Source organism: Juglans microcarpa x Juglans regia, chromosome 6S (genome assembly GCF_004785595.1).
Source record: "Juglans microcarpa x Juglans regia isolate MS1-56 chromosome 6S, Jm3101_v1.0, whole genome shotgun sequence".
Lineage (NCBI taxonomy): Eukaryota > Viridiplantae > Streptophyta > Magnoliopsida > Fagales > Juglandaceae > Juglans > Juglans microcarpa x Juglans regia.
In genome coordinates, this window is record NC_054605.1 from 14,838,387 (window position 1) to 14,854,262 (window position 15,876).

General features: G+C 36.3%; 1 protein-coding gene across 1 annotated transcript in view; it reads right to left on the minus strand.

The window, feature by feature from the left end:
• The window catches only part of LOC121237034, a 99,739-nt gene that overhangs the window by 36,678 nt on the left and 47,185 nt on the right, over positions 1-15,876 (minus strand). The window contains 13 exon segments of the mRNA XM_041133585.1: positions 398-887; positions 1,020-1,382; positions 1,963-2,295; positions 2,517-2,601; positions 2,702-2,991; positions 4,352-4,455; positions 5,447-5,635; positions 5,742-6,383; positions 13,547-13,837; positions 13,974-14,117; positions 14,963-15,071; positions 15,194-15,378; positions 15,456-15,569. Of these exon segments, the coding sequence (XP_040989519.1) occupies positions 398-887; positions 1,020-1,382; positions 1,963-2,295; positions 2,517-2,601; positions 2,702-2,991; positions 4,352-4,455; positions 5,447-5,635; positions 5,742-6,383; positions 13,547-13,837; positions 13,974-14,117; positions 14,963-15,071; positions 15,194-15,378; positions 15,456-15,569 (3,339 nt within the window).

Here is a 15,876-nt window from a genome sequence, read left to right on the forward strand (position 1 = left end):
CCAATGAAGTCAGAATCCAGGAATCCGAACTTCAATTGGAATTAAAGTCATTTGTGGACTATGACTCGGAGCTAACTACGGCTCTGGATGCTCTTGTCAAAGTGAAGTCAGAGTCCAAATTTGCAGTCGCCAAATAGATGAAAAGGGCAGAGATCAGAGAAGAAATAAGACATGGAGACAAAAATGAAACAGATCATACACAATCCAGAAAAACAGAAACCGAAACGCAAACTCCGAAATCAGATAAGTCAAAGTTTGGAGTTTTTGCACACCCCTATAAATAACAAATTACTATATTCAGTCATTTTCTCACCAGCACCGATTTCCAAACACAACAGATGGGTTTGACATTTTATTAATTACATTAAATGAAGTTCCTCGGAATGGTAATTCTTACCAAGCCACTATAGTCATCAAAGAGTGCTGCAGAAAATGTTGTGATTTCTGCATCAATGACAGTATCATCCGAACCACTTGGTACACCTGAATCTGCCAGCTTTAAAGCAAACCTTCTAGGAGGTTTTTTAAAACCACTACGTACAATGAAGGTTCCCAACTCATTATCAACCAGCCAAATACTGAATGATTCTGCTGTAAATTTGGCATCAGATGTATCCCATATACTTTCCTCCAGAAACTGATCCCCAGTGACCATATCACTGCGAATACATCTTAATGTGCTGAACTCATTCTGCTTTGGGGTGCTCTTAGATGCAATACAACCTAAGGAAACAAAGCCCGGGGGAGGTTGAGGTAGCCAGAAAGATATGCCATCCATTCCCTTCTGTTTCTTGATTTTCCCAACAAGCTGGAAACCCAGAGGAGCTTTAAAAAGCTCTTCATCTTCAGCATCATGAAGAACAATGCAAGTATTGGGAGGCTCATACCTAAGTCCCAGTAACAGTCCAAATGTAATAGATTCCATAAAAACAACTTACCAAAAAATAAAATAGATTCCATAAAAACATGGACATTTATCATTATGAAATATCATTATCAAAATTAAAAGTATCACGCACCCTTTAACAGCAATGTCGCCAAAATAAATCATCCCTGGCAGGACAACTGGGCGCCATATGGATAGATTCTTCCTTGAGTTTGAGCCTTGATTCCACCATATTAATCTAAAACTAGCAACAGCTTCGAAACGCCGGCCAGAGTTTGCAGTTGCTGATCCTTGCGATTGTTGCGAGTGTATATGACCAGAAGGGGAAGCCTGGGCATCTGAACTTGAGGTTGCGTTCGCAAAGCCTTCTGATAACCCAAATATCATATGACGCAAATCATATGCTGCAGCTGTTAAGCCATAAGAAGCGGGAGCTGCTGGCAAGAAAGTGCCAACAGAATTGTGCACTCGCCAGAATGCCACACTTGGGATAGATCTACAACTCGAACCAGGAAAAGAGTCAAATCAAAATCACATTTTTATTATAGCTGTTAACATGAAATATTCTTGATATACATTGTCATTCGGTTTCCTCACGGCTTAAGATTTTCGGACAGATGACCTCCGATACAATATCAGAGCACTGTTTCCTAGAAGGTCCTTGGTTCCAAACACTAGCAACCCTATTCCTATAACTCCATTCGATGTGCAAGGTCTGCACATGAGAGAAGTTTTTGGGAGTGGTGGGTCCTCCCAAGTACAGTGTGTAGTATGCTTTTCATATATATATGGTTGGTACACCCACTATTAACCGAAGTTATCTGGTGGTTCTCCCAGCAAAAGCAGGTGGTGGTTAGGATAGGATGTGTGCTGTTAATAACAGGCAGCTTTGCTATGTCCAAAGCATACAGATGGCAAACTGACCTCATGTTGGTTAATCAAATCCATTAGATAGAAATGTATCTAGACAGCTCAGAATGCAATATAAACTACCATTCAAAATCCATGGCTTCTACAAAAGTTAAACATAAAACAGATATTGCAACAGAAAATTTACTCTTGAGAATTTCACATACGTGGAAGTTCTGATTGCAATAAAATCCCTCAGGGAACAAGGACAAACTAAAGAGGCCAAGATACAAAAAGCAGAAGATATCAGTGGTTGCGTTCTTCCGGGTGAAACCACACAGCCCAATGCAACATAACCTTTCGGTGCCTCAGGTAACCAGATGGAAAAGTTGCTGTCTCCTTTACTCATACCATTTGGTACCAAATCAGAATTATTTACCCCTTGATCAGAAATGTCCCCAGAAGATAAAGGTGACCAAATAAATTTGAAAGATATAGGTCTTTTAACTCTAACAATGTTGGTATTCACAGCAAGAACTCCTTTTGTAGGTGGCTTGTCCCTGTCATGTGAGAGACTGATGTGATTACATAGAAATGACTTATACAAAGGAAGAAAAAGCATCAATCTCTATGGAAAAGAATAAATAGTCTAAAGAAAATAACATTAGCAAGTGATTTCAATGACAATGGTGTGAGATAGTCAAAGAAAAAGCATCAATCTCTATAGAAAAATAAATAAATAGTCTTGAGAAGATAACATTAGCCAAGAGATTTCACTGACAATGGTGTCAGATAGTCGCCAAGAACAGCAAAACCAGGTGGTGCACGAGGCCTCCAAAAGGCATGTATTTGGTCAGTATAGGGATCTGCAGGGTGCAACAACTAAGTCATAAGTGATCTATATTTAACTCTATGTCGACATCTGACAGTGCTAACCGATAATGATGAAACAGCATGTTGACATACTTTTTATTGTTCCAACCTTGTCAAACTGGGAGCAGACAAACGTCATTTTCTTTGAAGTTGTCCTTAAAAATGTCAGGATGTCCTCTTCAACCGCTAAAAAAAGCCTCAAGATGCTGAATGAAAAATTCATGAGTATATCTGAAACAGATAAATGCATATTGGTCTTTCCAGCAGCATTTGAATAAATGATGGAGGTGTCGAAAGGCTCCAATATTGTGATCCCATTACTCTCCATTGTCAAGCCAATTGCATTTGCATTCATCTCAATATTATCACCCTTTGAAACAAGCCTGACAGCAGCAATAAGCACATCAAATGTCATCTTTCTGCCAATCTTCTCATTACTTCGTTCGATATTTCTCTAACATCCAATATTTGGAAAACTACAAGTAGTACGTGAGAATTTAAAGGATTGGAAAAAAAAAAAAAAAAAAATATTGGTCTGTTTCGTTTTTTAAAAATAATGGAACTAATTCATAAAACAAGTTTCTGAAATTATAAAAAGACATGTCAAAAGTTTGTAAGATAGGTTACCTAGTAGCTATTTTACTGGTCAAGGGACTCGGCATAAAGAAATCTCATAGTAAGGAAAAAAAAAAAAAACTTCCATTCATATCGAGAATTTTCAAAATATTAAAAATAAATATGCCCATATAGGCTGTGGATATAGCTAAGTTGAGCATCATAAAACCAAGGGATTAAATTTCCTGTTAGTCTGTCACTTTTGGTAGGCTCACAACTGGTTATGTATCATTAGCAGAACAAAAAAATGCACCTAAGAAAAACACAAATAGAAAGAGCAGACGATTTTCAACCAGGATAAACATATCTAAACATTTTTAATAAATGACTTAACGTATATGATGTTAGCATATAAACCATACATGAATTGTGAAAGAGAAGACATGGACCAAAACTCCAAATAACTTGCTAAAAAAGTAAATAAGTTCTCCATAGTGCAAGAGACAAGTGAAAATGCATACCATCAAACATTCTTACGTGATTTTTTTTTTTTTTTTTTTATAAGTAAAAAAGAGAATTCTTTTGTGAAATATGTGACCATGGGATCAACAAAAGAAATATTCTGGTACCCTAGATAGCTTAAAATGATCAGATTCAAGCAGGTATACTAGGTTAACTCATTGTAATTGTACAATATAGGCTGATAGATATATATGCTTTAGTCCATAAATATACCAACCATGTAGCTATGGAATATAATAATTCAAAATATCTATATTTTCTCCCTGTTAGTAGTAGAAAATAATTAAAAGCATCAGAGGGGTGAAACCCATGCACATATAAATGGTACATCTAAGGAAAAACAACACTGAAAAAAAACTTGGGAATCCTAAACCGGAGAACATCAATCCAAAAGAACCATACATCCAAAAAAGCTAGCCCCAATCAAATTGAAAAGAAGAGATAAACCCAAACCCATCCAAATAGAGCCTGAAGAGAACCCAATTTGTCCGAATTTTCTGTGCCTCCAACACCTGCTTATTCCTCTCCACTCACACACCACACCAAAAAAAGGTACGGCTCTCCAAGCAACTAGGCTCTTCCCTTCACCAAACTCCAGACCCCATCAAGCATAGAAGTTAAACAGCAAAAAAAACTAGCCCCAATATAATGCACAGTGGAACTGACCTGCAAAATGCATCCAACTGTGCATGCAAAAGTTGGTTAGAGAGAAGAAGAGATTCCCCAACACCTTTTGATGGATTGTAAAAGGTCAGCTCTGGGCCAATAGCCTGCATGGAATATCATAATTGCAGAGGTAACAGAGTAAGCGAAAGGGTAGTAAAATGCACTAAGACGCTTAGTAGCAATACAGCCTCAGCTCCTTTTTTTGGTTAATCTGTCGCACTATGACATTCTCTGCTTACCTCAAACCCAAACAAAATTTTTGCTTACTGAACTTATATCACTCATGTTCAAACAACTGACCTCAATAGTAGAAATTTTGTGGAAAAGGGAAACTTAAAACAGTTGTTGTCAAAAGAGATCAAAAGAAATTCCTCTATTTTTGTGATGACATCTAACCTTAAAAACCTGCTTGAGTGGACACCATTACTTTATAATCACATGGACCAAAATGCCCATGTCACTTCTAATTTTGCAAAGAAGCATGCAATTTTTTTTTATTTTTTTTTTAATGACGGGGGAACCACCCCACGGCAGAGCCCTTCGGACTCACCCATGGAACCTAAACCTCCGGGGAGACTAACACAACAACCCACCGCCATGGCCTACCACTTCAATGACAGTTTGATCATGGGAGAATCGAAGCTGTGATATGGGGCACATGCACACTAGTTCACCCTTAGCACTACTCAAGCTGAACTTAAGTTATCCATTGGAAGCTCAATCTTGCTTCAGCCTAGATTTTAGTTCCTATAAGTAACTGAAGATTTTATTAAAGAACACAGTTTTCAGTTCTTCAAACTTGTTCTAGGAATTCTGCAGATGTCCAAAACTTTGGAGCCGCTGCAGTTGATTTTTATTTTTTGTATTTCCATCTTTATTTTTTTAAGAGACAGCCTCTTTTAATTTTCAATAATAATACTCATTGCTAATCAAGAAAATAAAATTACTCTCCATCCCGTAATAATAACCCACTTTTCCATAAATTATGCAGCTAAATATTAGGAACGCCCAGTGACTTTTGAATCACTGATACAAATTAGGGCCCCTAGGAAATTATAACAAACTCAACAGAGAGGAAATGATGCAATACTTAACCTGCAACTCAATGATAAACTCCATTGACCTGTCAGCTATGATATCTTGAGATGGTACATCGTTAACGCTTTCTCTTGAGGTGCTAGAGTGAGGAGCCTCATTCTCCTCCAAGTAAACATGATCATCATTTGAAGCAGAATAACTGCTATCAGCTCCAAGAAAAACACAAGAGTCCAAATACAGCCCATTCTACAGCATCAAATCATTGGAAGGCTTAAAGTTCTGGGCAAACATATAGTATTTTTATCATCAAAATGAGAGTGAACCAGAAGGCATTAATGTAAAAGTATAATACCTTGATCACAACATTTTTGAATTGCAATTTCTTCCCATTCCCAACATATATTATTGGTTCTGTACTAGGTGCTGAAAGATTAAACCCCCGTCTGTCTTTCAAAAACATTACTCCCCCATTGCCATCATAAACAAAGAGATCAAATCTTGCATCATCGGCTATTAATGGTCTTTCGGGCGAGAGAGATGCTTCAGCCGACGGCTGCCGGTAAATTGACTGATCCAGAATGATTGCATCAATGACATGTAAAGATTTCGTATCTTCCTCATTTGAAAGCATGTTTCCAACAGACGGAACAAAAAACTCAACCACAGCCAGTAAAAAATCAAGTGCAACAAGCATTTGAGGCCTTTGGACACAAAAAGAAACAGATGTTGTATGCTTTGTAAACTTAGCATCAAGAATAAGCATTGGAGGAACCGGTTTAACATCATTCTCCCCAAAAACATTTGCAACAACCACGTGCTCATTTTCATCACAAGTCCCTATGTGTAGACAGCTATTCTCAGCCCTTCCTATTGCCAGCTTAAACTCTTGTTTGGTCCCCTCACGATCATCAATCACACTGAAACCCTTTAGTGTTGCTGAGAGAAAACCTTCTCCAAGGGTATTGGACTTGTAGAGTAGCCAAGCATCACTAATCTGCATAAGAAGTTACACCAGAAAATCTTTTACGTCCAAAACTGAAAACTTTCCAGTGCAATGAATATAACTAGACATTCTATAATGTTGAAAGGGAAAACAGAGCTATGGATATGAGAGCACCTTATGTTAAGTTCAATAGAGAAATGTACATTTTACGATGAAAGGATAATAACAACCTGAGTCTTTATTGATTTCCCATAAAAAAATACTCAAGTAGTGGCTATCAATCCAATCTATATAATGAACACTGACAAACTGTGCATACCAATAATTGGGTAGGATTTACCAAGAGAAACTTCATGAGAGTAAAACGAAGAGAGTCGACTATTAGTTCTATAGGTTTAGCCCTTTGCTGAATCAGGATCTGAGTTTCTTTTCTTTCTTTCTTTTTCCTTTTGCCAAATTAAGACCTGGGTTTTGGCCCTTTGCCAAAATGGTCCCTCTATCCTTTTCGAAATGAACCAGAGAAAGCACTAGATACATATGCGCAATAGCCCAAAAAGACTACTCAATTTTGAAGATGCCCTAGAATCACTTATAAAGCATAGTTTCACATGGCAAGTAGCCAATGTGAGACTTAACACTCATGACCACCTTTAAGACTTACCATTCTACGTCAGTTATTCATATACCTAATGTCAGACTAGGGTGTTACAAAATCTCCCTCTTAAATTCATCGCCAGGGCCATGTCAAGTAGTACTCCAGTACGACATAGCTGGCCTTATTAGGTAGCTTTGATAACATATGAAATTATCCAAGGAAAGCACAAGCTACATACACATTAAACTAGCAGTGACATTATGTGATGCGACCAATGAACCCGACATGAAATAAGCGGGTTTGGATTTAATGTAAGTGGATTCAAATCAAAATGGGTTTACCCAATAAGATGTGATTAATAAATTGTTCAATTACAAGTCAACCCTTATAACACGAATAAATTTTATCTTCAATGAGATTAAGGATGGCACTCCATTTCCGTCTTCGAATTCTATAAATGTTTAGATTTATGATTTTTGTTGCTGGGATTTAACATTGATATTATTACTTCACTACTGCATATCTCAAAAATATTAACATGCTTTCTGTTGGTATGTAATCTTTTTTTTGGAGATGATGTGACTACTAAAAATTTTAAAATTAATTTTCTTATGTATTACTGGTTTGGAAATTCATTATGAAATATTTTATCATGAACTTGTTATAGTTGTGAATCTTTTATATTGTTATCTTTGTATTGTATATGAAATTATGATAATCTGGTCAAAACAAATACACAAGTCGGTTCAACCCATTTGTATAAAATGGGTTGAAATGGGTCATGTTTGAATTAACCCAACTCGAGTTGAAAATTAAACGGGTTATGAGAGTCATTTCGTATCATCCGTTATTTATATGGATCGTGTTAGATTTTTAGGATCTAACTTATTCAACTAAATGGGTCGAGTTCAAGTTGACCCATATTGTTGAATATTCATGACTTGATACAACACGAACATGAATTGTCACCCCTAATTATAACCCCAAAAAGACTAGTCAATTTGAAATTTCAATAAATCACTTTATTTTTTTATAAGAATAAAATCACTTTATAACCCCCATTTCACCTAATAAGTATCCATTGTGGACTTCGCGCACATAACTTACCTTTGCAAGTTATCACTCAATGTGGAATATTTACAATTCCAAGGTGGGACTAGGGTGCTACAACTTTTCTGCCTGAAGTTGATGATAAAGGTGCAGAATGACACCACTCATATGCTAAACACCTCCAAAAGCAATCCAATAGAAAAACAAATACCAAAAAATGAGATAAAAATTACTTAAAAAAATTCCAGCAAGGTAGAGAGAATTGGATCCTCCATCCACCCCCATGTTGTACCCTCCATCCATAGACTCATGATGGACAGGTTGGATCCTCCCAACCTCCAACCACTGCCCATTGGAGGTTGGATCCACCGCCCACAACATTATAGATGTTGATAGGAACCTCCACCGCACAGTGGGATCTAAGGGGATCCCAACCTCCATTCCTCCAATGTGTGGGGGTGGAGGGAGGGTTTACCTTTTCTAATATGTTTTTAATTTTTATTGTTTTTGAACACATAGCAATGATGACTGACTGCACTTGTAAAAACTCAACACATTGAGCCTCTACCATCTAAAACTTGTCTCAGACAGAGTTGGGCAAGAAATATGGATTCCTTTTCATTGTCAATACAGTACATAGGCTTTATCATCAATGGGTGGTGGAGTGAAAGTTTGATGGGTTGTATTGTTGTTTTATCTCTTGCTTTCATCTTATTCTTCTCTTTTTTTTCATTACAAACGACAAATCAAGTATTAGAGCATATTCCATCCTAACTAGAGAATCCATCAAAGAAGCATCAACCATCGGATGCTGATGTCAACATGAAGAATGAAGCTCGCAATTACGACCAACATTTCATAGGCTTCTTACTTGAAAAATATCAAAGTCAATTAAAGGTTGTTTGATACATTTTTTTTGTCAACACTTCCTATACTCAACTAATTATTGGGTTTCTTTTCGGTGGTTTTTTTCATATGATATGGTACAAGCAAGTTTAGTTATTTAAAGGAGGTGATCTCAATCAGTGAAGAAAGAAATTTGAAACGTTGGTTTGCTATTTGTCTTCTAAGGCAACAATCACATTGGTGACGACTATCTTGCATGATGATCATCCAATGTCAGCAATGATTCTTACGGGAGAATTATTGGAAACTTATGACACAAAATCAATGTACTCACTTAGCTAGTCTGAATCCGTTTGCTCTTTCTTCTATCTTTGTTTCACGCTTACTTTCGTCGCATCGTTCTAACGATATTTAATAATTCGTGTACCTGGTAGACTGAAATTTTTTTTCGTTTATAATAATTCTAGGGAGCTCCTATTGTAACTTGGACTAGTTCTTTTTTAATGTAAGACCCACATACAACTTCGACATTCCTTTAATCGTTACAAATGTTATCAGAGCCAATCCCTAATCAGAATTGCAATATTTGTTGAAGAGGTGACGTTTTGGAGAGAGATGGAGGAAATGAATCTCATATTGTATTTCTATAGTGCGGTTTTCCATTTTTATTAATGGTTCGACATATGGATTTTTAGTAGCTCCCATGGTTTCAAGCAAGGGGTCCAGGGGATAAGCTTTTTCAATTGTTGTTTGAGATTGTTACAGAGGAATTAAGAGAGAGATGCTATAGTTTATAGGGGTTTGTTGCCTGGTTACCCAGTGGATTCAAGGGATAACGAGAAGTCGTTAGTGTTCTGTCTCATATTTTTTGACTGTATATCGATTACGTTTATTGGGGTATATCAATTTGTGAGAGTTCAGGCCATTAAACGTTAGATTGTTTTAGGATAATTGACGCAATCTCAGGAAATTAAAGTTGGATACATGAAAAGTAAATTTACGGATTTGATGTCAATATTATGGAGTCAATGTGATTTTAGGGTTATGAGGACTTGAGGTTTATGGAAATATGGGTTATTTTAGAAGTTCAGGTTTTAATTACAAAATACGTGCTTAATTAGAAATTGATGTAAGTTTAGTGCCTATTTTATAGGTAATCGGCTTCGCCCTGGAAATATTGAATTAACGTTATGAGATAAGTAGCATGATCATACCCTTACATGTATATACAGTAAACGACATGTCTTTTATAAAAAGTGTTATGCATGTGCGTTCCATTGGAAGCTATTTTTACGTACCCAAGTCATGAAAGAAATGATTTTTTACTACAATGATAGATTTATAAATGCCATGATTTTATGCATAAGTTTCGTGTTAGTTGCAAGACATATGCATCACGATATTTTATAAAAAAAAACCATGATTTTATATGGAGTTAGTTATACATCAAATATTTAAGAAAAGTCATGATTATACGTGAGAGTTATGCATCAAAATATTTATGAAAATTCATAATTTTATGTGAAGAGCTATGCATCAAAATGTTTATGCAAGGTCATGATTTTATGTGAGGTCATGATTTTATGTGAGGAAATATGTATCACTACATTTTATGAAAGATTACAATTTCATTTGAAGCCTATGATATGATAAGTCACGATTTCATGTAAAATCTTACTATAATATGATAAGAGAAGATGATAAGAAAGTATGCATGTATGATTATGATGAAGTATGACGATTAAGATACATAACAGCCTATGTTACGATATGAAGACGGTACCATATGTTTATGGGCATATTGCATTGTCAGGATGTACATGCTGGTAGTGGACCCAGTGTGTCTTCCTTATGTATGGATTTCACAACCCGCAGCCACAGGTGTAATTTGGATCTACTAAGATTCGCTAATCCTAACTCACGAGGGCCAGCAATGGGTACCGGCCTATGACAAGTGAAATACAAGTTAAAGGCATTTCATGCACATATCAGGTTCATGTTCATTTTCATGCTATTTATGTATGTAATTATGAGTATGCATGTTTTCCAAGAAACCCTAGGTTATTATTATGTTTACTGTATGATGTGTTATTTATTGAGTATTCAACTCATATTTGTATGTTTTTAAGTTTTAACCTCCCTCAAGTGAGTATTCGACTCATTTTTGTATGTTTTTAAGTTTTAACCTCCCCAGGTGAGGATCTTTATAAGGATAGAGCAACACAACAGTACTTGGCCCGGGGAGATGAGCCGAGGCCTAAACAACTTATATGCTTAGTTTCATAATTTTAGTTTAATAAGTTATTCTTGATAAGCACATGAGACTTGATTGATTTTAATAAGTGCTTCCACAGAATCTCTTTTAGATTTTAAGTACTTTAATAAATATTGACTTTGTTTATTTATGGAATCTTTTGTCACTTCGTTAAGAAGAAAAAATTTCAAGTCAAGGTTAGTAGCACACCAGATCCCTGAGATTTCTAAAAATGACTTTATTCATAACATTGGGGCAACAGGGTGTTACATTATTTTATTTTATCGAAATTATGCAGAACAACTTCGACACTTGCATTGTCTTTTCTTTTATTGAAGTGGATTCAGAGTTGAAGATCAATTTAGTGAAATTTGAGATTATTCCTATCAGTGATGTAGAAAGTTTGGCTCATATTCTTAGTTGTAAAGTTTCTACGTTGCCAATTAAATACTAGGGTGTCTTTGGGTGCTTCATACAAGTCTTTATGTATTTGGAATGGCATTTTTGCAAAAAATGGAACCATTAGCTGGATGGAAAAGGCTTTGTTTGTCTAAGGGTGGCTGTTTTTTTTTTTTCTTTTTTTTTTTTTTCTTTTTCTTTTTTTTTTTTTTATCAGTGTCTAAGGGTGGCTGGTTGACTTCCCAATTTCACTATCTACCACCTATCCTTTTTCCCATTCCAGCAGGATTGGCTAACAGGCTTAAAACTCAAGAGATTCTTCTTATAAGGGAATTGGTGACAAGTTCAAATTTCATTTAGTGATTTAGTCGAGTATTTATACTCCAGTAAAATCAGGCAGTTTGGGGGTTAAAAATTTAATTCAGTTTAATCGAGGAGGCATTATGAATATTGGTACCAAGTATAGTAGTTTGGGTGGAAGGTCTTTGAAGAACGTAGAGAGGCCATTTGATGTAGGACAGTGGAAACATACGAGGATGGGGTGGAATTCTTGTTTTTAATAAGAGGGAGTGGAATTCTTGTCAAGATTTGTTAAATTTGTGGTGGGTGATGGCATTACAATTAACTTTTGGCCACAATGTGTGAGGACAAATTTTTAAAGATATCTTATCCGGGGTTCGAGACAAAGGAATAAAAAATAGTTTCTCTATGGCCTCCTCATTTTGAGACATTTGGGCTTTGGGTATGGTATCGCTCATTCAAAGGATGCGTGAGTGGCAAAGAATGTGCAAATCCGAAATGGAAGTAATTAATGGAATATACATCTTACTAGACTTGTGCAAGAGTAATATTCTACCATAATGTTCTAACTTTACACAGATTCCAGGATTTCTTGGAAGACCATTTAGAGAGTGAAGACCCCTTTGAGAGTGGCTTTCTTTGTGTGGACAGCAGCATTGGGTAACACTTTGACAATAGACAACCTGAGGAAGTGGATTGTCACTGTGATTAATTGTTGCTGTATCCGTAAGATTGATGACGAGACCATTCATCTTCTTTATTTCAAAGTAGTGAGAGATTTATGGTGTTTGCTATTTACAGGGTTTGGTGAGGATTGGGTTACGCCTAGCAAGGTGAGAGATTTGTTGGTTAGATGGGGAGGACAGGAGGTGTTTAGTAATTTTTTGGTAGTGTGGAGGTCGGCAACTTTATTCATAATGAGGTGCATTTTGGTGAGAGCAAAATTCATGGAAGCTTCAGTGGAAAAGCTAAAAAGATCACTGTACACTTCCTTTGTACTGGGATAACAACTCATGATACTTTGTTTTTTCCCAGTTTTTCAGATTTTTCAAATAGGAGTTTTTCTTTTCCAATTGAATATGGGTTCTCTTGTATGTTTTTATTTCGTGTACTTGCCCCCCTCTATGGTTTCTAATGAGATTATATTACTCATCAAAACAATTATAGGACCTCCAATTGTAACCTTAAATAGTCATTTTGTAGTATAGCCTTTATATGGTTTTGCATTTCTTTGGGAACCTTGTCTCAAAGGCCACTTCCATTGCAATAAACCATCCTTGGCGCTACGTACTCTTTCAACTAGCATAAGAGCTTCATTCTCCTTGTATATTTTTCATCATCTTTTGAGATTTTTTCTTCCGAGTCAGTTCTTTTCTGGTTTTTTTTTTTTTTTTTTTTGGAGAAGCTACCAAAAAGGGTTAATGAGGTACTTATGTCTGTTATTTAGTCCTCTATGTTCATGCTATTTGGTATCTTATATTTTGGCTGATTTTTCATGTATTAGAGCTATTTGAATGGTTTTGGTGTTTGATTACAAGATGTCAGAAGTGTGTTTAACCTTAAAAAATAACTTGTGAAATTAGACGGGGGAATTACCTTGCTAGGTCATAGTCTGCTCCATTCACACCCAGGCTTATTAACCAATTGTGACAAGTAATTTAAACCTTCTTAAAAAGAATTTATGTTGAGAAACTCCAACAGATCAAAGCAATAGCCATGTTGTTTGGAAGTTGATAAAATTAATCTTGAAAATAATGAAAAGAAAAATACCTGCACAGTAGCCAGATATGCATCTCTTGTTGATCCTGGATGTAATCTCAATTCCACCAGATCAATAATGACAGACACCTTCATCATAATCCAGGCTTCCCCATTTGTAGTTTCTGGTTCAACGCCAGCTGTATTCTGAGGAAAGATGGGTTCTATTGCACCAGCAGAATCTGTCCTAGAATCATGTTTCAGTGGAGGCACAACATGTGGAGTCTCAGAAATATTCGAAAGTGCACATTCAGAGATAATCTGGTACTCCCTACTCGAAAGAGCTGCTTTCAATTCCTCTATCTGAAGAAGCACGAGATCAAAAAAGGCAACACATATAAAATGAGTGCTTATTTAACTTGCAATTATCTAAAAATATCTAGGGAAACAACAATAAGCTCTTGATGTGACATGCCAGTAAACATATGCAGTGTATTACCTTAAGTGTAACCTCAGTATTTGGTATTCGATGCAACAAGTCTCGGAGTGACCTTTGAATGATGACTGAAACACCCTTCACATCTTGAATTATGCTCTCACCTAGTTCGGCTCCGGTACCAACATTTAAATTGATGTCCTCAACCTATCCACAAAAGAAGGCCAACAGGCAACAAGGTAAGTGAAGCAGCAATGGATTTTGGCCTTACCCATGACTTACTTTGGTCTTCCCATGGGAGATCCCTTCAAAGCCAAATCTATTATGGATGATAATATTGAGAAGATGGAATTATTAGGAAAATATTGTGAAGATGGAATGACACTTGGCTGGTTGGAAATGACTGTATTTGTCCAAAGAGGGTAGAAGTACAATTAAGAGCGTGCCATCAAACTTACCTTCATGTGTTTTGTTTCCACTCCCAGTTGGAGTTACAGTGGGATTTTTTCTGGGGTGGCTTGGGGAAAAAGTCTAAATTCCATCTTGTGAAGTGATCAAAGCTGCATTCACCAGTGCAGGGGGTGGTTTAGGTGTGAGGCATTTAATTCTTTTCACCCAATCACTTTTGGAGTAGCAATAAAATTATGTTCGCGAAAGAGAGGGTCTTTAGAGAGTGCTGAATTGGATTTGGCACCAAAAAAAAAAGGGAGCTTAGGAGGAGGTTAATGTTCACACGAGGTCAATGGGTCATTAAAGGTTGTCTTTGGAAGACCCATAGAGAGATTAAGGGCATTTTTCCCACTTCACTAAATTTGTGGCCAATGATAGGTCCACGGTCCATTTTTAGCATGATGTGTGGTGTGGAAATCAATCTTTGAAAGGTGTTACCCTGGAGCTATTCAACATGACAAGTTTTAAAGATGCTTATGTAAAGGATCATTTCTCATCCGAGGTGTACTAGAAGAACAATTTTTGGTAAATAAAACTATCTTGTAACCAAAAAAAGGCAAGAAATCAATGGGGACAAGCAATTGGTAACAACTTTTTCTGACCTGAATTGTTAATATTTCCAAATGCACAGCATTTATTTCGCTTTTATGTCCACAATACCATTGAAATGTGTTCTTGACGGTTATGTGAACAATGTCAAGCTTCAAGTAACTGTATAATACAGAACACAAATACTTGGATCAGATATCTCACTGCTATAGGGGCTCACATAAACAAGAAACTTAATTATGCAAAAACCAATATACATTAGTATAAAGCCAAGATCAACATACTCAAGGCTGTCTGTCCTCCGAGGCATTAATATAATGGGCTTCCTAAAAGAAAGATCAAACTTTACAGCAGGTGATCCTTCAATTTCACTAGTTGTAAACCACTTCTCAGAATTTGTTACTTGATCCTTTAGTTTGACAAATGCTTTTGAATTGTTGGGAACCAGACCCATAAAATAACTGACCACCTACATGTTATTTTACAGGTATACAAGCATTCAGATTATGTGTATGTACTTGATATATGAATCTAAAAGTAGATTACCTCCTGGAGAAACCGATTCAAGAAAACAATGCGTACTTCAGAAAGTTCCCCAAAAAGGCTATACTCATAACCTTTATAGTCTTCATCATCAGCATTGTAAGAAGTAAAAAGCAACTGCATGATCAAGTGTAAATATTAGCATCACCACCATGCTAGACCATTCACGAAATAAAATATACAAGTAATAAGTGGAAACAAATAACTGCAGGAAGTTGCCAAAAGTGGAGAGATCCAAGTATGCAGGGAGTGTTGTAACACCCCGTCCCTTAGGGCTAAAGAATAATGTTAGTTTTACAAAATAGAGGGAACGAGATGCTACAAACTTCCTTAAAAATCATTTAGGAGCCAGGCATAAGAGATTCCATAATTTAAAATAAAACCTACTTCATTAAAATTTAAAAGAGAGTCAGCAGAAGCACTT